This window comes from Temnothorax curvispinosus, unplaced genomic scaffold, assembly GCF_003070985.1.
Source record: "Temnothorax curvispinosus isolate PA1 unplaced genomic scaffold, ASM307098v1 QBEX01001640.1, whole genome shotgun sequence".
In the NCBI taxonomy this organism is placed as follows: domain Eukaryota; kingdom Metazoa; phylum Arthropoda; class Insecta; order Hymenoptera; family Formicidae; genus Temnothorax; species Temnothorax curvispinosus.
This window is the reverse complement of record NW_020211420.1, coordinates 41,318-68,643: the sequence shown is the minus strand read 5'-3', so window position 1 is coordinate 68,643 and position 27,326 is coordinate 41,318. Positions and strand designations below refer to the sequence as shown.

At 38.1% G+C, this 27,326-nt stretch overlaps 1 protein-coding gene across 6 annotated transcripts in view; it reads left to right on the top strand.

Annotated features, from left to right (window-relative positions):
- The window catches only part of LOC112467203 (broad-complex core protein-like), a 35,253-nt gene that overhangs the window by 5,441 nt on the left and 2,486 nt on the right, over positions 1-27,326 (top strand). The window contains exon 6 of one of the 6 annotated variants that reach the window (XM_025035723.1): positions 21,258-26,793. The exons of 2 other annotated variants lie outside the window; for them this stretch is intronic. In XM_025035723.1, the coding sequence (XP_024891491.1) occupies positions 21,258-21,541 (284 nt within the window). In that variant the 3' untranslated portion in view covers positions 21,542-26,793. Of the gene's footprint in view, positions 1-5,008; positions 5,978-6,001; positions 6,722-10,507; positions 11,514-21,257; positions 26,794-27,326 lie in introns of those variants that run through there. 3 more of the 6 variants (XM_025035715.1, XM_025035705.1, XM_025035749.1) reach the window with 3 other exon arrangements.

Genomic DNA, 27,326 nt, shown 5'->3' with positions numbered 1-27,326 from the left:
TCTTCTAGTAGTCACGACGACATCAAAACGCTTGTTCCTTCATTTCAAGTGCTAACGTTATTATTCGTTCACGTAAACGTCGTTAACGTCTCCGCGCGATGTGACCCGTTGCGTTTCGCCTCGAAGTCGATTCGTCGCGTGGTCTTTCTCGTTTACCGATTCTCGACTGTGAATCTATATGAGCACGAAGCTGCGGACCCCGTTATTAATCGAATAATGCGATATCTTGGATACTGAATATTTAGTCAGTTAATGTGACTTGATTAAAGAAGATAAATTTCTAATATCTAATTTCTAATATACTGCCATATATCTAAGTCGTAAGGTAACATTGGGTTTACTGATCTTTATCTCGCGAGGAGATAGAAACAGACGCCGTTGGATAAATTCTAGATCGAAATTGATTACAACGATTTTAGGCCAATTGTAGCTTGGGAGTAGGAGGACTAGCGTGATTCTGTGATTGAATACACAGTTGCTTCCTACTTCCAAGGCACTGTTATTTCTTTATTTCCAAGATACTGAATTGTTCTTGAAAAACGTTTCGTCGACACGCGAGTGTTTCGCCGATAGTCCTGCGACTGTCGCGAGATTTGCGTTGTCGAAGTCACGATCCAAATTGAGGGGGAAAAAAAAATCAAACGAACACGAGACCGAGAACGGACGATGAGTGCTTGTGCGGAAGTTTGCGTTTCGCATTTGGAGAGGAGTGAGCCAAACTCGTAATTCATCCTATCGCAAGGCGAGCACACGACGATGAACCTACGATAATGGCGATCGACGCCGTCTCTTTGTTCGCGGGAAAAGCGGATCCCGCTTGTGGGGTATCGATCCTCTCCCGAATTGCGCAGCAGGAGGTCGGCGAAGCTCACCGTCGAGAAGCACGGAAGGTTGGATACGCGAGCGTCCTGAGCAATTACGTGCAATCAGCCTCCTCGTTTCAGCGTTCATCGACCGCATGAAAAAGAGATTTTTCTTTCGAACCGTTGAAGGTTTTCTCGTGATGGCCGATAGACAGAGAAGGCAAGTCTTCTTCGGAAGTTTCCGTGACGAACAATGAAACTAGATAGACCTCTCGATCGACAAAAAAGAAGGCGATCTAAATTATTTTATGATTGTTTCCACCGTTGTACAAAAATCTTGATGATAGATCTATGAAAAGATTGAAAGATTATTCAAGGGAACGAAATCTGAGATGACCCGGAAGCGCTACTAATCCTCATGCGTCCACGTTTCTCCACGTGGACTAATTTCTCCGCATGTCCTATTGTATTAATCGAAGAAGAATTGATATCGCTTCACGATGAACTATTCCGAGCAAATTTAAGATCGTAAAACGACCCTGGGGGTCGTAAAAAAAAAAGAAGCATCGTACGAGTTCTCTTCCGGAAAGACACGAGGGAGAGATATTGGAATAATGCGGGAGCCCGCGCATTGAAATCTTAGCACGTGACGATACCACCGAACGCGCACTCGTAACTCGCGCGTAGCGGTGTAGATCAGATCGCCGATGAGACACACACACTCTGTAGACACGGCTTTTTAGCGGCTACCGCTGCTGCGATTGTGGGATTGTTGTGGTTGGTGCTGGGGGTTGGTGCTGCTGCTGATGCTGTTGCCGCTGGTGCCGTCACGGTTTATATTGTTGCCCGGTGGATGATGTACGGAGAGGTCTCTATTTATTTATTTTTTTTATAATTGTATAACTATATAACTAATGGTTGCCTGCATGCCCCTACCGCGCCTATTACTTCTTAAGAAAAACTGACTAACCCGACACAGCCCGACCAGGCGTTGTGTTTGTTGTTCTTGTTGTTGGCCACAACACTGTGTTTCTCTCCAGGAGGGTTTACGTACGTATCTGGTCAGCCGCATAGCCTCAGCAAAGCAAACGGCCACGGGAAAGTGTGCGTGCACTGCAAGCAACGCGGCATGGTAACGTCACGCGGCAAGCTCAGGCAGACCCGCTTCAAATGTTGGCCCTGCAATGCCTGTTTATGCCGCTGGCCATGCTTCGTCGACTATCACAAAATGCGTGCGATCCCGCACATCCCGCCCCCCTAGCACCAACCCCGTCTTAGCGCCCCGCCGGCAGCGAAAAAAAACTAACGTGTTCCGTCCGCCCCCCCCGCGATCGGACCGATCGTACGGGCTACGAGTGGAGATCGGTATCGGAAAGAGACACAGGCCTCGATACAGGCCCATTACATCGAAAGAGAAAGAGAGAGAGAGGAAGAAAGGAAGAGAGAAAGAGAGAGAGACAGAGAGAGAGAAAGCTTTGATCAACCTATATTTATGACCGTGTCACAAGTATCTTTTTTTTTGTTAGATTTTTTTGAACCGTGACAATATTCTTTAAAGCAAGAATTCACCAGCAAGAAGTCAATCTTTATTCCTAAGTGAGATACTGGCGGAAATAAGCAGGGGCGAAATTCGACCTCCCATTCTTTTTTCCCCCAGAATTTCATTTAGGCGCAAGGCAACGTGTATCGTATATTTCATACAAGATACGAGGATGGTTTGATAAGTTTGAGATGGCCTTACAATCTATTTGGTGACGTGATGTCAGGACAGTTCCACTCTTCGAACCCCTCCTCCAGGTTTTCAGCCAGAAGTGACGCGTCACCAAATGGATTGTAACGCCATCTCATATTGCCAAACTTATCAAACCACCCCCGTATTTATGCCAAACTAGTATTTATAACTTACGACGGTTGTATTTGTAATACTATGTATTAGAGTGCTATCTAGACGGAGATAAAACGTTGCGTGCATATTGATTACCTGACATCTCATAAACATCCCGTGCTTGTTAATAATGTATATTACTTATATGATTTATAGTTACGTTGATTGCGACTAATGATTGCGATCAACGATAGTATGATTTTTGACGAATCACGATATTCAGTATAATGCTGCGCCGTAAGTTACACGAGATTGCCGTTTCACTCATTGCTCAAGAGTGCAGTCGAAATTATTTTGACGTTTATTTGACAATTCCGCGTAAAGTCCGTCTATTTAAGGAATTAGATACATAAAAGAATAACGTAAAAATATGCTACGTAAGACAGATTAATAAAAGCACATTTTATTTCACGTGCACTTTGATAAAGATTGTCAAGTAAAATTAATAATAAAAAAAGCCAATTTAATTTCGACTCTTTTTCCGTAAGACTGTTACATATATAGCCTTATCGATACAAACGTATTCATCAGTTTTATCAGACATCAGATTTACGTGGATATATCTAGGATTTTCCTAGAATCTTATTACTGTGAAGATCTAGATGTAACCGATTTGTTAAGAAAACGTTAAGTACAAAGAAAAGCAATTTCCTATTCGTTAATACAGATTAAGGCAGCTACCACGATTTAATTCGTTACATTTGTAAGATAGTTTCAAGCAACTCGTACGGCATATAACAAACGTAACTGTCGTCCAAATTAATCTGGTGCATTATCCGCTCTGCACACAGCCCCGAAGATCTCCCAGTAGAATTAAGTTCGTCTATTCTGGCGAAGCAAGATCGTTTGGATTTTCGTGTTAGGATCGCGAATTTAACTGTAAGACAAATCAGGTATTGCAGTATTATCGCCAACTTCGCACCAAGTAACTGTGGACTGATTTTTATTAAGAATTTCATTCACACATCGATCATTTTCACCGTTTACACGCTGTTGAAAGAACGAAAGGATTAAAATGTTTTCGATGAAATGATTCTTTTTCTGTCTTGTTTTAAAAATTCAAATTATACTAATTATTACAGAAAATATTTGAAATGAATTTTTATTTTCATTAAAATAATATATTTATCAACATTTGAAGTTTTGTATATTTACAGCAAATTATGGAAAAGATATCCTTTTAGAGAATTTTCTTTTTCTTATTGTTAGACTAAAGTTATACTAAAGTTGAAAATATTTAATTTAAAAGCTTGTTACGTGCTGGAAAATTAACGCGTATAGACAATGGACTTTTTTTCCAATATAACTCTTTTTATAAAATAATTACGACTTGTGAAATACAGCCGAGATACACGAAGCGCAACGTGTCAATAAAAGTATTACAGGATTATCCTTAAGTACCCTTATGCCTTCCTTAAGAACTATATTAGCAACGTTTTTTGAAACGTTAAATTCACGAGAAACGAATCCTTCTCTGATATTTTCGGACGCCTGGGGGCTTAACAAGCTTCTGAATCTCTCTTCAATGGTGTCGTGTGTCTTCTGTTTCCTCTGTCTGGTCTGATTAGGCTTGCTCTACTTAGCTTGCGCTTGTCACGCACGTAGGAAAAAGGCGTCAGGAACTGACGAGAGAGACGAGACATGATATCGTCGCTTTGCAAATATTTGGAAGCATTTTCTATCTCATATATTTTTTTTTATCTTGTCTCCTTAAAAGTAGAAATGAAAAAATTAAGTTTCACAGATTACGCAAGATATTTTTTTATTGCAATAAGTATCCGTTAAATATTGTAATGATGCAAATGTATGGCTTTTATATTAATGACAATTGCATTAATTTAATTTTACTTACGAGTAGACAACTTGGAAATTTATTATTTAATATATACGATAATAATATGATTTCTTACAAGAAAATGAGGGAAGAAGTATCATCCTTTAAAAAACAAATTGTAATTCTAAATAATTAGTTTTAAAAGATTAGCAATCGATGTCCACAGCTCGTCACTTCGTGAGCCTTGCCAAGAAGTGCTTCCAAGTCTTTGAAGCAGTCGTTGATGGCGTTGAAATCCTTCTCTCCGACGATCAGCCATGCAGTTTTTCACGGGATGGGTATTAGAATCTAGCTTCTCCGAGAGGGGGAGAGAGAAAACGACGCGCGAGATGGTTGTCGATGGGGGATTTTACGCGCGTTATCATTTTATAGCCCTCGAGATTCGGCGCCGGACGGGGGAGAACGCGCGCGCCGTTTTTACATTCGCCGTCGTTGCGTCAGCTAACAATGCGTGGTGACGTTGTGTGTTTGTTGTTTTCTTTGTAGAACGTGCCGCGGATGGCGACGACGACGACGCCGACGCCGTTTCTGCCAGCGGCGTCGCCGAGCTCGTCCCGGATGACGATTACGGTCAGTCCGACGCTGCGGCGGACGCCGGCCTCTTGTTTCGCTGTAGAATTTGTTGGAAGGGTTTCAAGCACCCGATGTCGTTGACACTGCACAAGGACTTGCACACGGGCCAGACCAGGTGCCCGATTTGCCAGCGCATCTTCAGTCGAAGTTACGACATGAAGGCACACTTGCTGCGCATCCACAAGCGTCAGCACACGTTCAGCGTGTTCGACGTCCAGTCAAACTTTCGAAAGTGATAACATTTTAAGACTCTCTCCTTCTCCCCCGGGCTTCTTTTCCGGGCTCCTCCACCGGCTCGCTCGCGACGGTTTTTCACGCAAGGTTGATCGTTACGCGGAATAGCTTATTGTCGCGAGAAGATATTTTAACGGCAGATTTCTTGTGGTGTTTATAGCCGAGTATATTTGTTAGCAGATATATTATAAGAGGCTTAAGTACTTATATAACGAGAGTTAAACGACCTAAGGTATAACTAAGCTTCAACAGAGTGCAAATAACGGGGATTTATTCCCCAGATAGTTTCAAGTTTTAGCAGAACGAGCTCTTAATGTTTAAGGTATTTGATATGTTCGCTGTCAAACAAATTTCGCGCCGACGATATTACGTAAAACTAGATTGCAACGTCGTGTAACGTTAGTATTTGGAAATGAAAGAACAAGCAAGATGTATACCCTTTATTGGCATTTGATGAACGAAGCTTGTGCTTAAAGAGAAAAAAGGAAATGAGCTATGTGGTAAGCTAAAAGTTGTTACAACGAATGGAAATTCTCTTAACATGTTGGGCCGAGTGACAGTAGTCCAGTTAAATCGTACGAAAATCTATAACTTATTCTAAATTATTATATATAACATTCTAAATTATTATACATATAGTATAATGGTACGAAATTCGTATGTCTGTTGTAGAATCTCTAAAAGATTTGGTAATCTACCTGAGTAGATGTCTACCTACTAGATCCTACCTAGATACCTACTATGTAGAAGACGAGCATGATGGACCTTCAAGTCCTGTAACACGGAACATATCACGTCATAAGATACAAAAAAAGAAGGGACGGGCTAGGCAGGTAAAGAAACCCTGTAAGAGATGTTGCGAGAACATCACGTTGTTCAAAAATCATAAGCCCGTCGAGGTAACAACGTTCTGTAACGAATGCATTGGCAAGCCCCACTTTTGTCTGCGTTGCTTCAACATAGTGCATCATATTAAAACGCCCGATTAAAAAGTTCCTTCAATTCCTCAAATCTCATTGAGCGAATAATATTCTTCTAGTTGCTCCAACGTATTTTTAAGATCGCACTCTTTATTTCGATACATACATGATTAGATTTTTATGTTTAGATATAAATTTTTTTTTTTTTTACAAAAAACGCTGATATTTGTTATGTCCAAGCGTGAATACTTTAATTTTACTCGATGATATGATTACCATGGCAGCGAACATGTTAATATCGAAAGTTAGGATGTTTCAACGAACAAAATTTGTTATTGTAATAAAAAAGGTTCTCATCGATTATACATAAAGAAAGATTTATTTCAGACTGATAAAAAAAATAGATAACACAAATATAGGTAGGATCAGTGTATTACCTATTTTTCTATCAGTCTGAAATAGATACTCTTTATAAAAGATACTTCTCTTATAAAAAAGAAAATATAAAAATAAGCCGAAAATTAAGCAAGCAGGCCAAGATTTAAAAAAGACTATATAGTGCATAAGTATTGAAACAAATGGAAATTTTAACAGATATTTACATCGCTTAATGTACACTGTTTATTTTTTGCAATAGTCTGAATATTAATTTCTAATAGAGGAAGATTAGATATATTTTATTATTTACAAATAAATAACTAGAATTTTTTATTTTTCTATTTTGACATAAACGCTTACAAAATCTTGCCAAATTAATTCTGTATCGATGAAGTATTTTACATTACTTTTGAAACATTCTTTACGAACGAAAAAATTTATATTGATTTAAACGACGTGCCATGAAATAGAAGTATAATATTAAGGGTGTTTAAGATTGTATAATAATGCATTATTCTTTTAATATTTAGGGAAGCATTAAAGTTACATATAACACTGCAAGACTACCATTTATGAAAGAATATTTTGTTCTCTGCCAGTATCGATTTTATTTTTGGTTCGTACTCTGTCATTGCACATTTAATTCTAAACATAATTATTTCTTAAATTTAATATTTAACTCATATCAACAGAGTAATATTAATAGTATATTGATACAGCATATAGTTATGTTTAGTTCTAGATGTGTAATGAAAAGATGGACCATATTTAACCTTTAGAGGACAAGCAGGTTTTTTTCATCACTTTTCATGATTTTTACTTATAACTTTCATGTGTTAATAAAGTGTTATACTACGAAAAATAAGCGATCTCCGTGGAGCCTAAAAATATGGTGATTTGACAAAAAGGGAAAAATTGCATAAAACATTTATATGATTGTAAATTCATGTAAATGATTGTAAATGATTATAAATTTCAAGAAAATTATTATTTATATTCAGTTTTGAATGAAAAATATGGAAATATTTTTTGCGAAATCTTGTTATAAAAATATATTTTGAATTTTGAATTTATTTGCTTAAAAATGCAAATAAATTTATAAGGAGAATTTGTAAGAAAAAAATTTTTATTTACGATGTTTATGCATATATTTAGTAATGTTGCTTTGTATGATATATTTCGAAGTAACGTACACAGAGGCATATCGCACTCACGACACAAACTTTGGTCGTCGACGAATACCTTTTTTTGATACATACTAGATACTACGCATTGGCCATTCTCACTTATTTGCCTTAGATTCTCGGAACCACAGAACTCAGCGACTCAAAAAACCCTTATATATATGATATTTTAACGCATAAATAGTGTGAAGCTTAAAAATAGACTTTTCGTCCTCTAAAGGTTAATACAATGTTACAAAACAACAATTAGAGAAAAACGTCATTTTCGGTCAGGATTGACTGTTGGAAGCCTGATATTATTCGCGTGAATTTTGTGTACAATTCTTTGCCTCAGCAAATCACGCGTTACTTACGGTTTTGAAACGTAGTTTCAACTAAAGCTAGCATAATAGTCACATAATTAATTTAATCACATTAACACAAATCTTTGGAATATTAGAAATATATACCTATTAGAGATATCCTGTTTCACTTATTATTATTTTTATATACGTCGCCGTTAAAGACCTTTCTATTATTAACCGGTTGTTGCGATAAATATCACATGCCGCATGCTCGAATTAGTTTAGACACCCACACGGAATGTAGGGTAATCCAGGTTCAAATCCTGGCCGTGGTGTAATTTTTCGCAATATATCCTATATATTTCGTATTCTGTTCTATATTCCGGAGATCTTCTATACTGTATATCTCTAATATTCTAAAGTTCTGACTGAGAATAACGTTTTTCTCTAATTGATTGTACATCACAGCGGTCCTATTTCATTTATTATTAATGTTACAAAATCTTCATGACTCAGAGGCATGAACTTCGGGTATTTTACGTTAGAACAGCTTGGAGTGGATATATGTTGTGTATATATGTTCGCCAGAATGTTGCTGTGTCATATATTATTATCTCACGTGTGTCTATAATGATCTTGCGTCGCGCGTTTCGCAGTTTTTTTGTACGTTTCAGTAACAATACTTATATATGTTTAATAAATTGTGTACACGATTTTGTATATTATCGGGAGTGAGCACTTCCGATGCCATCGAGTAATGCTATACGAGTTTCTAATAAAAGGATTGTAAAAAAGAAACTGTACTTCTTGGGCCAACAACTAGCAAGACTATGCGCAATTTAATACATTAATTGGATAAAATTGGAATAATAGCGCGCAGCGAGCGACGAATTAGGAATAAAAATAAATTAACGATAAGACTTCTGGTTTTGTTTAAGATGACGCTGGTTTTGTCGTTAGAATTTCATGAAGTTACAATTTCGGCGAAGAGTTGGTTTCTCTTCGTTAATGTACAGGAGATAGAACTTCGCATGTCTCGGTATCCGCAAGCTTTTTGACATTTTTCGGCACACTCCCAAAGAATTCTCCTTTTCGTTTCTGGCTGGAGGCTTCATTGAATATGCTTATGGGGACTGTACCTACTTACATTGGTTACGAGCTCTTAACACCAGAATCCCGACAATTGTATCAATGTACGGTACACATACTCGACACGGAATGCGTTGGCGAGTACGATGTATGAAGGGCCGACCCGTCGATTAAAATTAACACAATAATAATTAGGAATATAAATTGCACATTAATGATTTCCTATTACTTATTAGAAATTATCGTTTGGTCAAAACACATACCTACATATACACACATATACACATGCACACTTGTATGACAAATTATTAATTATAGCAGATCTTTATATGAAATATATATTTTTAGAAAGATCAGTATCGAGTGAATATATTTTATTATTAATTATTAAAATATGACAAATTAATTTGCTACAAAATATTGTTACACTCGAAGGTCCTTCTTATAATATCCATTTTCTCAAGTTTTGAGAACGTAGCTGTATTCCATAATTTATTTTGTGATAAATGTAGTGTATTTTTTACACGTTATACATGAACTTGCAAATTTTCACGATGGGTCGTCCCCTCTCATTTTTTCAAATGTATTCCTGACGGCCTGAGACCAAACCTTCACTCATCTTATAAAAAAATGAAGCACGATTTAGTGCGATGCAGCGTAACTAAGTAACAATTAATCATTTAAATTCAACGTTTATATTTAGCCGTGCATTAATACCGCTTATATTATTTATATAAGCACACATCCCGTATAAAACGTAAATGTTTCATTCAATGGTGTTTAGAATTTTTTTGCTTTTTTGCGATTTTGCAATCTTTTAATCTTTTATATACCTTATAGAAAAAATTTTCGAAGACCTTAAGATCTCTCTTTTAGTTTCTTAGAGTTCTAAATATTAGTATCTTTTGATTCATTGCAATTACTTACTTTCGTTATCTCTTAAACGATATTTTAAACCGCTATACAAAACTTTATCAATGATTTTTTTGTTGTTTTTTTAAAGCTAAATTAATTTAGTTCATATTATTATTCTCAGTCTTTAATATTTTGAATCGTGCATATCAGAGTCTCGACTTAGAGAAAATCTATCGTTATCGATGTGTGCTTATCGGATATGTCTCATTGTCGTATTTTCTTCGAGAAAGAAACAACAACAATCAACACACCGAAACAACCGAAACCGCGAAACTGATGAGGCACAGAAAAAAAAAAAGACAAGAAAAAAGACCGGAGAAAAAGCATCTCTTCGCGCACGACGAACTTATTACAATAAAAAGTATGAGACCGTGTGTGTATGGGAAACACTTTGGATTGTGTGCGCAGAATCAGAGCACAATTACGGGAAGCATCAACCGCAACCGCAACAACAACAACTACTACTACCACCACCTGTGCCACCTGTGCAGCAAATGAGCCTCGTTCTCGACGGGGTCAGGCGCAGATCTAAGCTGCACTACGTGGTGGAAAGCGGTCGTTGGGTGTGCGACGTCTGCGGCCGAACCTACAATCGTGGCGATTCCTTAGCTCATCATCGCAGTATACACAGGGGCGACACGGTCTGCCCGATCTGTCAGACCGTCTTCACGCGAAAGTACACCATGCGCTGCCACATGGTGAACGTGCACGGAGTCAAGTAATAGATAACGTATAACATACGAACGGCCGCGGATGTTGCGGGTACGGAGGGGGTGAGGGGGGGGGGGGGGCGCGATAGAGAAACTCGAGGAATGAAAGCGCGGACGGAATTCGGGCAGGATACCTTGACCTCGTTCTAATTTTTAACGTCATTCGCGGAAAATTGGAGCGCCCAAAAAGGATTTTTTAGGATGCATCCTCTGCAAGGCGATAGATCCCATATAGATGTACTTATATCGTGCACGAGTGTATGATCGACGCCAGTAGACGTAGCATACGTTAATTTCGACCTTGACGAAACACGACTAGTCTTTCGCGAATGGTAGCCGATTACGTAGACAGTCTGGACACGACAGGGATTTGAGATTTTTGGATAATTGGAAATGTACGAAAAGATCTTGAGACTCTCGACATCTGAAATTCGCAAATTTTAGGATCTCGATTGTAAAAGCTTCTGGGTATTCAAGATCTAGCTTGAACGGATTTTACTGCATATTTGTTTAAATAGCAGTTTGGAATCATTTCAACAAGTTGAGCGTAGTGAAATTAAGTCTTTTGAGTTTTTATTTGAGTCTTATAAAGTTTCTTCGAAAAGCGTAACGAAATTATCCTTAATCCAAATTTATATTGCCCTTAGGAATCAAACATTTCGATTGGTATACATTAAAATTTTATATATAATTTTATGTTTATATATATGATACCTTATATATATTTACATAATTTTTTTTATGCATTTATATATAAATATTATATATATACATTAAAATTATATATAAATCATATTTAATTTCATATATTTATTATAAATGTATATTAGTAAAAAAACAAATGTTCTGTCAGTGACCACATAGTACGCGACATGTTAAAAGTCTATATATATTTCATCGTACCGGGAGCACAGCAATAAAAAAAATTAAAATATACACTTATATGTACACGAAAGGATTATTTTCTTCTACAAGTCGATTGTACGCAAATCTTTTTCCACGTGAGTTATTTATACTTTTTTTTATGCGTCGACGAATGCGTCCACGTATAATGTTATTAATTTCGTACATAACGTTCAATGACTTATAGCCTATTGTTTTGTACGTAATTAAATAATTAGCTGCTTTAATACATAGATCTGAAGAGATTTAGGATCTTGTTATTACGTTTACTAATTAAGGCACAAGATTACAATTTTATTTTCTTCGCGGATAAAAAAGTCTTTTCATTTTCATGCTCATTTTCTTGTTCCTTTAATAATCGACATTCGATATAAATCGATCGCTTCCTGCAGGATTGTATCCATACACGCGGGAAGAATTCGAGACATATGTGTATGTACATATGCATGTATAATAAGTATAAAGATAGGATAAAAAACGGCGAACGAAGTTTACGACGTACGGTACTTAAGTATATCAGAGGAGTTATACTCTACGCAACTAGACTGATCTTATTAAGTGTTATCGAGCGATCTCGATTTAACTGCACAAAGGGGGTTATCATGTTACTACACCACTACTTGGCGAAATCAGAACATCGCGAATATCCGTCGCGAATAAAACGCAAGTCGGCAGCAACGTCTTGTCCGAAGCTTCGTTAGTCCGTCAAACGTGCATAATTTATCTAGGGCGGCAGCTTCCTCCGAGCGGCACGAAATCCATCCGTCGTCCTACCTTCAATATATTCATGTACACTTACGAGACGATTATATCCGCATTGGCATCATATACATATTTATATATATACTGAGTATAAAACTGTTATTTATGTGGATGTCACGTTTTCCGTCTCGGCGCAAAACTTTAGACAATCGTCGATCGCGGTCGGATCGACCGATCTCATTGTTGCGTAATCTAATTGATGTAATTAGTTTATCGGTGAAGAAATTGCGAAAACATCGATACAGAATAGACTCTTGGTGTACATAATCGAATATCGATGATTACTCTTCGGCAATCTACAAAATCATGTGACACACTCTTCTCAAATTATACGCAGTAGTAACTAATGACGTAAAGTTACACAGCGTATTAAACTTGAGGAGAAAATCATTTATTTTGTCATTTTTTATTACTCTTTATTTCATTGTTTTATATAGCTTCTAACGTAAAGTATCGTAATATAATTCGCAGTGATATAATGAAATTTGATTATTCTAGCGAAAATTGACGTTGGATGAATAATTTTTGTTTTTAATAGCATTTAATGCAAAGAAATTTCGGAAACGTCAAAGTAGATAGGTAGCCTCTAAGCCGGGAATTTATTTAAGTTTATCTTTCTAAGAGAATTATTTTACGACGTTTTTAAAATAGAATTTTACTAGTTTACGATGCGATCATTTCCGCTGTAACCTATACAACGCATTATGTGTAAATTATGACACGGTAGAATATATACAAAAGATCGCCGGACTTATACATTTTTTTGTACTTCGCGTTCTAAAAATAAAAGCCATTATATCAAAACCGTACGTGCCGCGGAGTTATTTTCTCACTTCATGGAACGATCGAACATTTTCCGGGATTATTTTCCGAAAATCTTCGATCGGCGACACAAACGCAATAAGATCTCGATATAACGAATGAACACGATAGAACGTAATTCTTATAGCGATAAATTTTAATTTAGATAAGATTATAAGAATTTAATTTAACTCGAATATACGGGACAAATATTTTAATTAAATTGACAATTATAAATTACGAGTCACGCGACGTTTCATTAAATAGAAGAAAAAAAGGTTTTAAAAGGATTTTATTTCAGATCTGAGACGACCGAATCTTATGTTATCATAATTCGGACGTGGAATTCGTTATAACGAAATTTTGCGGCATTTCTAGCGGCAGAAATGTCTCTCAATCACAGAACGTACTGAAGATACTTTCATATGGTGATTTCCTCCTGCGTTAGAAATTTCACGAACACGAACGATGCTTCTTTAGACGACGCGAATGTCATGGATTCACGAAATCGTCGACTCCTCGCGCATGACACGTCGCTCCACGTGTGCTGAAGTACAAGCACACGCAGCAACGCCCGATTAATAGCGAAATTCCAAAGGAATACATGATTGTCGGTCCACTATACATAACAACATGCGATTGGCAGTATATATATATCTCGTGTCACTTGAACCTTGAGCCTTGATTACTCGGCTTTCAATCACGACTCATGAACTTGGTCCCCGCCCACGTTGTGCATGTTAAAACATTTTATACGTGTTATTCGTTCCTGTTTCCGTTTTTTTCTTTTCGCTGTTGTTCATATTTATGCCGTTGTATATTTATAGTTCACAGTAGCATGATGACCGCTCCGAGAGTATTACAATTACTGCCATTCTGTGTGTCGCCGTTCTCGTGATCACTGTCTCTCTTTCTTTCTCTCTCTCTCACACTCTCTTTTTCTCTTCCTCCTATTTGTAAGTCTCACCGTGTGCGTTGCCTTTTTTCTTTCTTTTTTTTTCTTTTTGTTATTGCTACTGCTGTTGTTCTCAGATCCGAGTGAACGAGTGGAAAAGTAGGTAGAGAAACGAGAGTGAGACGAGATTCTTACGAGTGTACGAGTAGCTTGCTACTGATATGCGATTTTTCTCGATTTCCTTCTATTTTCTTCTCAGCGTCAAAAGGCACCTCTGTACTCGCAGCGTCGCGTGCCGTGATCCACGACGAGGCATTTGTCCTGATTCGATTTATTATATACAATGGGTCGGTTTTCTATTGCGCCGAACTGACTGCACTAGTTCAGAGTTTATCTTCTTTCTTCCCATGTGGAGATAAAAAAGGTAAACTCTGAACTAGTGCAACCGGTTCGGCAATAGAAAACAGACTTCATATATATATGAAACAATAGAACCGATAGGTTTAAAGCAAAGAAAAAGAATTTTTATCTGGCAAAGTGTCGAGATGTTTTTTTTTTCTATTTTAATCTGTTTTAATTGAACATACAGGTAAATATATGTACAACGTACATTTGCGCATACAAAAATAATTTTTATTTAACATTATACGTATATTTAATGTAGAGGAAAAAATATTCTTTTCACAATAAAAATATAAAATATTCTAAAATTGTGTCACGTCGTCGATCGCGAGGTATCTCTCGCGTCTCGAGTACTCGGGTACGGGTGACGAGCGATCGGGGAGGGAGGGGGGGGGGGAAGGGGTAAGCGCGTTTCCCGAACACGGAAAACCGGAAGTAGGGCAAATCCGCGAGAGAGCGAAAGCCGCGTAACCGGTGCGTGTGTGTATGTGCGTACGCGCGCGCGCGCGACCACGACGTAGCATGAACGTTTGTGTCTGATTTAGATTCACACACGGTGGTCATCGAACAGCCGTCGCACTCGTGCAAACTCTGCGGTAAATCGTTTTGGAATCGGGACTCGATGTATAAACACATGAATATGCACAAGGGCACGACCCAGTGCCCGGTGTGCCACAAAGTGCTCAGCCGCACCACGCACATGAAGCGTCACCTGAAGAACCGTCACGGCTGGCACAGCGGGGTCGGGACGACCGCAGCGGCCGCTGCTGCCGCAGCCGCCGCCGCTACCAGGGTGCAGGCCCCGGCCGGCGGCGTCGAGACGCCGGCGCCGATCTCCGTGTCGTCGACCGCCCCCCAGACGATCGCCCAGCAGAACGCCAGCAGTCCGACGAGCATCGACGCGAACGCGACCTACACGACAATACGCATTAGGGAGAGCAGCGTGGAAAGAATCACCTCTAGTCCTATTCCTTAGTGCGAAGACTAATGCGAAGACCTAACCAAAGAAAGAATCCTGTCGACGCAAGGGAGGATAGACCCGTGATCCTTCGCTATTCGAATATCTGAGTCTTTTACTGTACCGAGCGCGATCGGGTACGATTCTTAGAACGTACCGCGTTTTTGCGCTAAATGTCCCGGTTCGGCTCCCTCGGTTGTGATCGTCAGCGTTCTCTCGAAAGCCGCTCGGTAATTCGCTGAGTTCGAAAATGAACGACAGATATTTATTTAATCTGAAAATATTAAAGTTATAAAGTGATAAGATCAAAGTCACAGTAGATTAGACAGTTTTAAAAAGAAATAAAAATATTAAAATGTTTTATTCAACAATTAAAAGTAATCTTTATTTATTGAAATATGAGAAAGTATCGTAATACTTTTATCTGCACTTTCTGATTTTTATTAAATCAAGTTCCATGTCGCTTAATATTTTTTAACAACGCGCTTTAGTAGCCACGGCCGCAGCAGTCAGTCCGCCGCAGTGGAACGTTCGCGATTAGGTCAGGCAAGTGGAAAAAGAGAAGCTGCGGTCAGCCATAAACAAAAGCGAATTGTAAACCGAATTTTAATAAGAATTTAATAAGCATAAGTGCAATTTATACGCGTCGGATCAGTTGTGCGAAAGAATCGATTTTTCGTGCAGCATGCAGTTTGCTAGGGATAGCCAAAGATTTCGTTTTCGTTTCTGGAGCAACGAATTCGGTCACTGTCAATAATGATCGATGCTAATCGTAATTGTCATAAGATTGAATATATCGGCGAGCGTGACGATCATTACACGAATTTTTAACGCGCGAACTCGGCTTGCGTGCCATATTTTTCGCGTTCCTCGAGTTTAACTGTTCCGCGGTACGATCGATGTTTTTTTTTTTTTTTTTTTTTAATCGAAGAAGGGGACACGTGCAAGGACCGTAGCAATTTATTATTTGCCGTTGAGCGTCGGGCCTATCCTGCTCTAGTCGTCGACGAGGAATTTATGTTATGCCTGTCTTGAACTTCACAACCTAGTCATTCGTACACATACATATATATGTATATATATGTATCTATATGTGTATAACGCACATAAGAAGGAACACGAAACATTTATACACGCATATACATACACACATACACACATATAGACCATGTGCGTACACATTTTTTGTAACCAAAGACACGAAGGGAGAACAGAAACGATTTATTTTATCTAGTCAAATTCGAAAGTTCAGTACTTAATAGCATAAGGAGGAATGTGCATCTTTTTTCGTGCGATCGATGCGATTCAGCGATGTGGATTTGCTATACCTTTGGATCGTCAATTCGATTTTCACCGGAGGACTGGTGATCCACGCGATCGTGGTAAAATTGCTGAAACAGTGCTGAAGTATAATCTATTACCTCAGATTTTGTTACAAGAACTGAATCGACAAATTTAATTCAGAAAGCAAAAGCAAATTACTTCTATAGATTCGCTGACATTACAATTTCGTAATTATTATTACTTGTAAATTATTCATTTATTGTATATTATTATATCTTTTTAATTCGACATACATTATGTCAAGCAACAGCAACAATATACACATTTGCAGGTGCATTTTTACCATGATCGAAGAGCAACGCTTCAAGATAACATTCGATTAGTTGCCCCGTGTGCCATTACTTTAATAAGTTAAACGTGTCAATGTGTCGAATTTCGTGTTTCACGACGTCTCGACGACCGGCTGAATTTTTCGCCGTCAGTCGACGCGCCATATAACGTTTTCTCGGGTTCTGTTATCGGTCCCAGACCGCGAATCTATGTTCATGATATTACGCATACTCACGTGCACTAGTATGTAAGGTCTCGGAGACTTGCCAAATATCTAATATATCTAATATGTACACGGTACATCCTGATTTTTTTTTATTTTAGTTTCGCAGATGTAAAGTTAGTGTTTCGTACTATATTACATTTCGTTTGTTTATTTTGTTGTCGTTATTGTTTGTTTCTATTTTTTCTTATCAGCTCCGATTTCGCGATGGCATTATATGCAACGAACGGTGCAATGAGCTCATTTCATTTTGCCATTAGAGAGTCTCGGAGGCTCATCGATAGTCACGCCTGTGTATTTTCGCAATTTTTTAATTAATAAATCGATATTCTCGATATTTTCTATAATGATAGCTTTAAATTGTTTTATTTATTTATGCATTACTTTACTGTCCATAAATTAAACAAATTGACTACCTAAGATTATTCGAAAAAAGCTATATATATGCATACATATTTGTAATTTATTTATATACAAAAGATATAGAAGATATATTCACAGCTTTAGAGAGATCTATTATTAAAATTATATTTAAATTAATAATATTAAATATATATAATATTATATATTGTATATAATATTACATATATATTAAAGTATAATATAGCATATATAACAATAATATTCTATCTAATAAATTATATTTAAATTAATAATATATATCTAATATAAATTATTTTTATGAATTTGTGGACAGTATTGTATGTATAGGTGCAAATTATAATTTTACTTTGTACGTTAGAGGAGAGATCGAATGTGCAGTGCTCATTTTCGCGAAGTGACTATCGATAAGTGACAAGAGATTCTTCCGTAAAGAGGCTATTTTTCGTTTTAGAATGGTGGTTATATCCATCCACACTATGATTTCCGTTTTCGAGAACAATATTTATCGATGACCAACGGTCATCAGAATCTCTGAACGCGAAGTGGGAATGTACAAATTGACGCTAGTTTACAAATGGGGATGCAACTTAGTGCAATTATATCTAGTTCAAGTGCTTATGAATTAGTTTTCTTCGTCTTTTTCACTTGCCTTGGTGCAATGTGACGAACGAGATGGATTTCGTGTTTCGCAATTGTCTAAGTTGGTTTAGGAAAAGCTTTCGAATTATGCAGAATATTTTTAGTTTTTCCGATTCCACGATGAAGTTAAGATCGGATTTTCTTTTTAAGGAACATATAGCATCGGAAAATTGTCTGTCGCAATCTTTTTATGTTTTTAATATCTGAAAGTTTTTATATTAATTAATTTCTAACAAATAGAGAAAATTAAGAAAAGGAGATTACGTGGAGTTTAAAGGAAATTAATTTTTATTGCGAATAATCTGCCTTAATATGTAATCTTATAAATTTATAAATCGGCTTTTTCGTCATTAATTGCGTAATTTTCATGTACGTTTTACAATAATTCGAACGTTGCAGAACGGTGCGCCATGTACGCCACGAACAACGGTTCGGGTGCTGTTAATTTATGCAAACGTTATATTTTATGTTTTTATGTAAAATTTTTTTTTTTTTTTTTATTTAAGTAAGTTACCCCGCGCGGCGTCACTTGTTTTAAATCCTTTCGAGACGCTATATATGATTTATGTATACATGTATACATAATACATATATGTATATAATCCGCGTTTTATTTATACACTTATATACGCATACATATGACATAATCGCGCGCGCGTACATGTCAATCACTCGAGCGACCGGTCGTGTACGCGCGCGTACACGCAAGCACGAAATATTATTTTGTTATATATATATATATATAATATATATACGGATGAGAAAGCGAATGTGCACATTCCTCGGAGAGCCACGAATGCGAAATAAGTACAACACACCGCCAATTAATATTGCCCTAGACGAATTGATATTTCCTTAGTTGATTATTTATAAAAGAAAGAGATGAGACATATATATGTATACATAAAGTATAAAAAAAAATATATATATAATATATCATTACGTAATCCTATGTTTGGCATTATGCAGGCTAAATAATGTAAGTGGACATATGTGTGAATAAAGTTGGAAAAACTATCAACTCACATAAGCGAGACTCTCCTCTTTCCTTCTCGAGAAACGTCCGACTAGCGACGTTACACGGTTGCGCGACGTTCGTTTCACCGCTTGAGAATTATCCTTTCTCGATTTAATTAGTTGATTTATTTCCCGAGCACACAAATTGCACGGACAATTGCGCGCGAGATATAAGTGACGATGACTTTTGGAATGGATCGCTTTGCGCTTTCGTTCACGCAGCACACACGTGTCGAACGTGACACACGGTTGGCTAGACGACAAGCTGCGCCAGCACTGCACCCAAGACACCCTCTAATTTCACCTAATCCGCTACAGCTGTGAATCTGAAGCGAGTTTAACTACTACTTACACGTTGCTAACTTTGTGCCGGCGCTTCAGCCAGCAACGCATCGGCACATCGATCATGCCGATTGCTCACCGGCATGTGGAATATATAATTACAATCGTATTTATTACAGTATATGTCCGCGATGTATTATAACAATGTTAATTGTTAATATGTTGATGTATTTGTGACGTATATGTTTCAAGCAAGGTTGGGCAAGAAAGTAATCTGATTATGAGTCATACGTAACTAATCATTAATCGAATTAATGATTAGTTATTATGATATAATTAAAGTGAAGTAATCATTATTAATGAAGTAAGTGCGGTCAATTCTACTATAATATAATAAAAAATTTTGAGATTAATTGTGTCACGTAAAAGTATTGTACAACTCCATACAATTCGTATATATAATTTATAAAGGAACATTTATATTTTCATCTAATTTTAAAAAGGGGCCAGTTTTTTTGAATTATAAATATCTTATCAATATTGATTACTTCAATCGTGATTACGTCATCAATTATCTGTGATAATAATCGCGAAAATAATTGGTTGTTTGCCCAAAACTGCTCTCAAGGATCGGAAATCGGAACCGAATGAGAGAACTTGACCGGAAAGATATTGTGCATGACAGTCTAACTGTTGTACTGATGTGTAACGTGATTGAATCCGACGCACGGGATTCGATCGGCAGTGGGCTCGATTAACTAAGCTCGGTGAGAGCGGATCAAAGGGAGTAATTCACACACACAAATACACACTTCGAGGAGGATCATCAGTCGATCGCGCGCTCTTCGGGGGCGTCCTACCCGGCGCCTGCTAACACATCGGCCAATACAGTGCACGTTGACCCCACACGTATATGGACCAAATGACTATTCGAACGCGTGTTCCTCGACACACTGCTGGAGCGACCGATCGCGCGATTTTAACCCTTTACCTGCGGGAGCTATTTCACCCGATCCCCCACGAGGCCAGCAAATTGGGAAGAGTAAAATACGTTTACGTGGCTCTATTTTTTAACGATTGAAGTATCGAAACATATTTGAAAATATTTAATCACTCTTATGTGATCATTGACAGGAAACTTCTCCCCCTTTGTAAAAAATTGGATGATAATTTCGTTATTTGAAAAACAGTCAAATTCTAGAAAAACTATTCGACGTTACGATTGGATTCCGCGATAGTGGTGGCTTATCAGAGAGAAAGAGAGAGAGAGAGAGAGAGAGAGAAGTACTAACTAGAGTCGCGAGTTAAAGGGTTAAAGTTCACGCCCGAGGTCTCTACACGTTGTCATCCGAGTCTCACCAGTAATCGACTGACGATCCCCTCGCAATGGATGGCCTGTGTTAACGTGTCACCACCGTGTCCCCTCTTTCTCCTCCCCCTGAATCGCCTACCGCTGTCCCCTTCCCGCCCTTTCCTCCGCCTGTGATCTCCCCCAACTGACTGTTGATCCCGTTGATAATTGATGATGAGGAACCGGCGGGTCACGTGGCTGTGTTAATGTGTTGCAGGGGGGGTGGGACGCAATCGGAAGCACGTTGGCGATACAACTGGTCAGGTGGTGATGCAGGGCCCGGGGCGTTTTCCGTGCCGACTCTGCGGAAACGTTTACAGGCACCTTGCCTCGCTGACCCAGCACCTCGAAGTGCATCGCAACCAGACTACCTGCATCGTCTGCCACACCACTCTCAGTCGTAGAACCGATCTGCGGCGTCACATGCGCCTGAAACACCAAATACCCTGGCAAAAAACGATCCACAGGCAGCGCAGCCCGAAAAGCGAATTGGACTCGTAGATCACACGCACGCCGCACCCTCTCTCTATCTCTCCTTCTCTCTGAGATAATAGACATCGATCGTCCTGGCGATTCGCTAAATTATTATTGAACGTGCCCAGAGCGGCATCGCTTCTTGCTCCGCTCCCAGCCGCGGATACCTCGTATGCGTTTGCCGATGCGAGAGCTCGCTCTCTATGCCGATCGTGGCGTCCGTCACCTTAACACTACGTTTCTCGAATCTCATCGCGATCGTAGTCTTGATTGATTTAAATTTAGACAGGAAGGATAGATACCAGCGTCATAACTTGTGAAGTTATAAATATTAATTTTTTTATATAAACAGGGAAAGAAAAGATGCCTATATATTTTTTATTGCAAACTGATGTATTTAGCTGCACTGCGAGGAAATTACGGGTAGTGTTAAGACGACGATCGTCCACATCCACAATTACTTAGAGACGTATCTCTTTTGAGAACGAGGCTCTCGCAGATAAAAACTTACGCGCCTCTTTGCTTGCTAATTTCTTCTCGCGATGCATGCGAGCGAGTATCGTTGAACCTTGGAGGTTCAACGCTCTCTTTGAAGATATATTAACTGATACGTTGATTTTATTAATTGACACAACTGTTATTGCTAAACAGCGTTTATTTCTCAAGAAAAGGAAGTTTACGGACGAACGCGACGTGATAAATACAATGCGGGATATTGATCTCGCATCCTCTTCCTCTCGAAAGATAAAGTATTTTAAAGCCGAAATTCTTTTTTATAATTTTTACATTGTTTAAGCATTGTTAAGCACTCGATTGTTGTTACGAGAGCAAGCTGAGTTCGATGAGTGGCAATGTGCTTTGTCTGAACGTGTACATCTTTAATTTATAGTCTAAATGCAACGGATTTCCACAACGGAATACTAAATATTTATATAGCCGTGCAAAAACTGTGCATCTTCGTTGACGCATTTAAACACGCTGAGAGCCGTAGAATCGTCGGCGCTTCGCGCATTCGTTATATCTTAACAAGTATTAAAAAAAAAAAAAACACGGCGGGTGAATGAAACGAGGGCGAGTCGGATCAAAATTAAAAATTCATGTCCTGGGAAAGGTATATATACCTTGAATGAAACATAAAAGTAAATACTTTCGAGCGATATACATTAGCGAATAATTCGGCGAGCGAGTTTCTTGAATTTAAGCGATTTAATTTATAATTTGCCGATCCTGTTCATCCGCCGTCAAATATATGGAGCGTATCGGGCGTGTAGACAGCGATACTTTGGGTGAGATATCCAAATATTTATGGAGCCTTTCCCTCGCGGGGACGTCGCTCTACGGTTTTGCTGTATATCTTAGATACGCTCCGTACGTGCCACGACTTACTGAAAAGGTAGCGGATAGTTGCGCTTTTCGATATTTGATTTTTTTTGCGAGAGGCGATCGCCTCGGTAAATTATCCGCACGCGGGGCCGAACGGCCCCGACTTAGAGGTGTTTTCCGCGCGAAAAATTGATGTGTCTAGCTTCGCTGTACGCGCGTATTTATCTTCGCTAAGTGTGCAGATTGGCGATTATGTTTAACATTAGCGGACTTGCGCGTATTCGCGCCTTAGGCGCGTTAAGAGGCGAGAATTAAGTGATACGTGTTGTAAGGATCTGAGTATCGTATACGTCGCAGATGAACGGAGGCGGCTCTATCGGACGACAAGGACCTAAAAAGAAGATCTTATACGTGAAAGAAGAATTAAGTATACAATTAAGTACATTAAGGCGCGCGGAAAATCTTCGCACGCGCGGTAGGTCCTGGTAAAGGATTTACCGAACGTTCTTTTACGAAGATCTTTTTACTACGAGAGAAGCCCGCGCGAAAGAGCCTTTTTTTCGGAAAGGATTCATGTACGTGAAGTCCTCGAGGATTCCGCCGGTATTTTCATGTAAAGCCCCGTAGTTAGAGTCGCCTCCGGATTAACATGAATCAGCGGTCTTGAAGGATTCTAGTCATTATTATACGGGACATTAGATTATCGAGATCTCTATCGCTCGTTCACACAGGTATCTATAACGGATCGAAGTTATTTTTTTATACTCCTCGACGCACCCGGGGGCTCTCTCTTCGCGGCCGTTATATCTTCACAGGACATCGCTCCGCAACGTCGTAATCCTCTCTCTCTCTTTCTCTTTCTCTCTCTATCTCTATCTCTCTCTGCAGCCACAACCCCCGACACGTTACACGGACTCTGTTTACACGTTTACGTACACCACGTGCCGAAGTTTCTTTGCGAACGATTCTTGGGCTCGGTGTACACGTAAAAAAGCTCGTTTTTTTTTATTGGACCTCTGGCACTACTTTACGATCTTTCCCGACTGATTTTATTGTCTCTAATTTTGCGATCGTGCACAAGACTGCCTTCTGCAAAATTGAAAAAGAATTTAAAACAAGATTTTAACACGACAGCCTTATATGTCAAGTGTAGCTCTTGATAGGGAAGCTTTTGTGAATGTACATCGAGCCTCAGCTTCAGCTGTTGAGACAGCGCATAGACAGTGCCTTATACACAAATACCTGGTTTTACATTTTACGCATTGACTTCTCCAGATGTTTACCATAGACAAGATTATATCTAACGGTGCGAAGCATCCGGAAAGTAGCCGTTAATTCTGTTACCGGCCTCGTGTAAACATTGTCTTTGTATTTAAAAAAAAAGCGCGAAAACAGCGTTTCTCATAGCTCCGCGAAAAATCCCGTACACGTTTGTGTCTCTCAAGAAGGAAAGAAGTTTTGAGAATGTGGGTAAAAATTAAATTTTTATTTACTAGACTCGCTGACCTGTGTTATAATTTAATTATAGTTTAAGCTTTAGAATCTCGTTTACTTTTGTTATTATTTCTTTACTTATTATCGATACTCTCGGCAAAAATCATATTATAATTCATACTTCAGTGTAAGGATATTTGAGAGCAAATTTCGAGCATTTGATTTAAATCTTAAGTATAGAGATGCGATCTTACCGAAAAGAACTGCATATATTATTTCAAAGATTGCGAGTAAAATATTGTTTATTTTTGTTTTTACCTTTATTTTGTTTTTATCTTTTATTTATTTGTACGTCATATTATCGTCGCTTTATTTCCAGCCAGTATCTTATCTGCTCGTGCGATGCCATATAACAATCTCTAATCTCTAAAAGATTAATTATAATCGTTTAATATTTAACATTCTGCGGGGAAACGCTGATTTCGACCGTTCTGCGAAATGCGTCAATATATATCCAAAGACAGATCTGAATATAAGACGTCACCGTTACCGTTGTTGTTGTTATTAAATAAATGATTTACATACATCGGGAGCGACATCGCAAGCGGGGATACCTTATTTTAGCGAGCGCATTCAAGAGTATTATGCAACAAAAGTAGTACAATAACCGAATACAACGCGCGCGTGCGTGCGTGCGTGCGTCTGCATTTCGTTTCGTTTTTCGAGAGTGACATTGCACTTGTGCACCTAACTATTTACTCGTAGGTATAAGTGATCGTAATCATAGTTGTTGATCGTAGCACGAAAATCCGCGTCTAGAAACGGATTTGCCTCATTTTAACTCATTAATTGCCGTTTAAAGAATCGCACTGCGGGATGCAGTAAATTACATTTTTAACGCCCTGAACCAAACGCTATACAAAACGACGTGATAATGATTGGCAATTAATGGGTTAATACAAAAAGCTACGTATGTGAAAAACTTATAAGTATCTATAAGGCCGTACGTGACTATCGCGGAAACTGTATCAGGGATCCTCAAATTCGAAATTAACCGAATTTATATATTCAGAAATATCGTTTAGAACATTTTTATATAACTAGTTTATCTATTTTCTATTATTTTCTTGCGTTAAAAATTATTCTGTTAATTTTGATCTATGCCTTTTTTATGGAAGTCAGCATATACAAAAATATTATTTTTTTATATATATGTGTGTGCAGATGCTTTAATTTTTTAATACTCTTGGTAAGATAGCATTCTTTTCATAACAATAAGAGAAATATTGGAAAATATAAAAGAAAAATTAAAGTATGTATATTCTGACCATATCTCATAAGAATAAACTCAATTAAAAATGAAGATACCTTGTGCAATGAGATTTAAGTATCCCTGGCAACAGACGAATCGCGATAGGTATTGCGATAAAGAAATTGTACAGGTTGACAAACGCATGAGAAAAATAAAAGAAACGTAAAGGATCAAGCCAAACGAATTTCGACAGAAAATCTTGGCCAACGCAGCGGAAAAGTGTCGTATACTATTGGTAAGACAGGCGTGCGAAGATGAACGAAGGTAAAAATAAAATGATCGATAAGGGTAATAAAATTGCTGGGGACACGTCAGGTACAATTCGCGCAAATCCCAGAAAAATGAACCTTATGGAAACCTTCGGTCTTATCAGGAACACTCGAAACGTGGCCCTTGTCTGCGCGGACATGTTCGTTAGTTAAGAGTTTTGATGCAAAGATTCAGGTAATTAGTTATCTTAGAAAGAGAGATGTAACAATTTGCAGAAATTTAGTACCGATAAAAAGTACGTAGACATGGATATACTATGCCCGGCGTACAGGATACATTTTCTATCCGTAAATTTCTAGGATCGATAAAAATAATATAAGGACAAACAATCTTTCGAGCGACATTAATATCCATCAATACTGCATCGGACTCTTGTCGAAATTGATTCAAAAATACGATATTTAAATTTTACGAATGAACGAATTTTACATTCTGCTCTTCTTACGACAAAGATCGTGTATACATCGCCTTTATCGATCCTAAAAAATTGTCGACAGAATATGCTACCATTCTGTATGCTGCGATATGAAATCGAGAACGCGCTATCGCAAAGAAAAAGCTGTTTAACCCTTCGAGGCGCAGTTTTAGCCAACAATTTCGGATTTTCCGGTCGAATCTACCGTGGTGTTCAAACGATGATCGTAAAAGAAGAAGTGGTTTCAGAATAGCGGGCAAAAAATTATTCGTCTCGGTCCGGAAGGGTTAATTCTTTCTGAGAAGAATACAGCGGATGTGTGTGTTGCAGCGAGCTTAGAAATTAACTGTAGATATCGTGAGACACTATCGGTAGCACGAAAAAAAAAAAATATTGCGTTCTCTATTCAGGTACGTGTTTACGTTCGGTATCATAATTGTGAGCTTGTAACTTAATTAAAAGATCGTGTAAGACTACGCTTTCAGATGTTATCGCAGTAATGTAAATAAAAGAATTTCTGATGGACACTCGTGTATCGAGAATTAGTGCTTGATAATTAATATTGCGCTGCGTCCTATCCCTAATACGTTAATTATTTTTAGTGAAGAACATATTAACAATTTACTTTCAGAAAAAAAAAATCGGATTTCTCCTCCATTATTTTTTCTCCCAAACACTTCAATCAGTTTCAAATATTTTAATTATTTAACTTTAATTTAATTTAATTATTTCATTAAATAAAGTCATTTTTTTAATGATTATAATAAGTCGTATCGTATCGCAATCATTGCCATTTCTTTCGACGCTGTCGAAAGAATTATAAATTTAGATCGGCGACAAGATAACGATGACCAGCCGGGACTTTTACGGAATCTTATTATGGCCAGCAGGTAATAGAAATTGCTTAACATTTTAGATTATCAGATTTCAGAAGTACGAATTGTTGAAACACTTGCAAGTGCACGATGAACGTTTTGGACGTCGTCGAGTGACGAGACGATACAACTTGAAAAGAAACAGGCGTAGCCAGCGAGAATAAATGCAGATATTATCTCGTT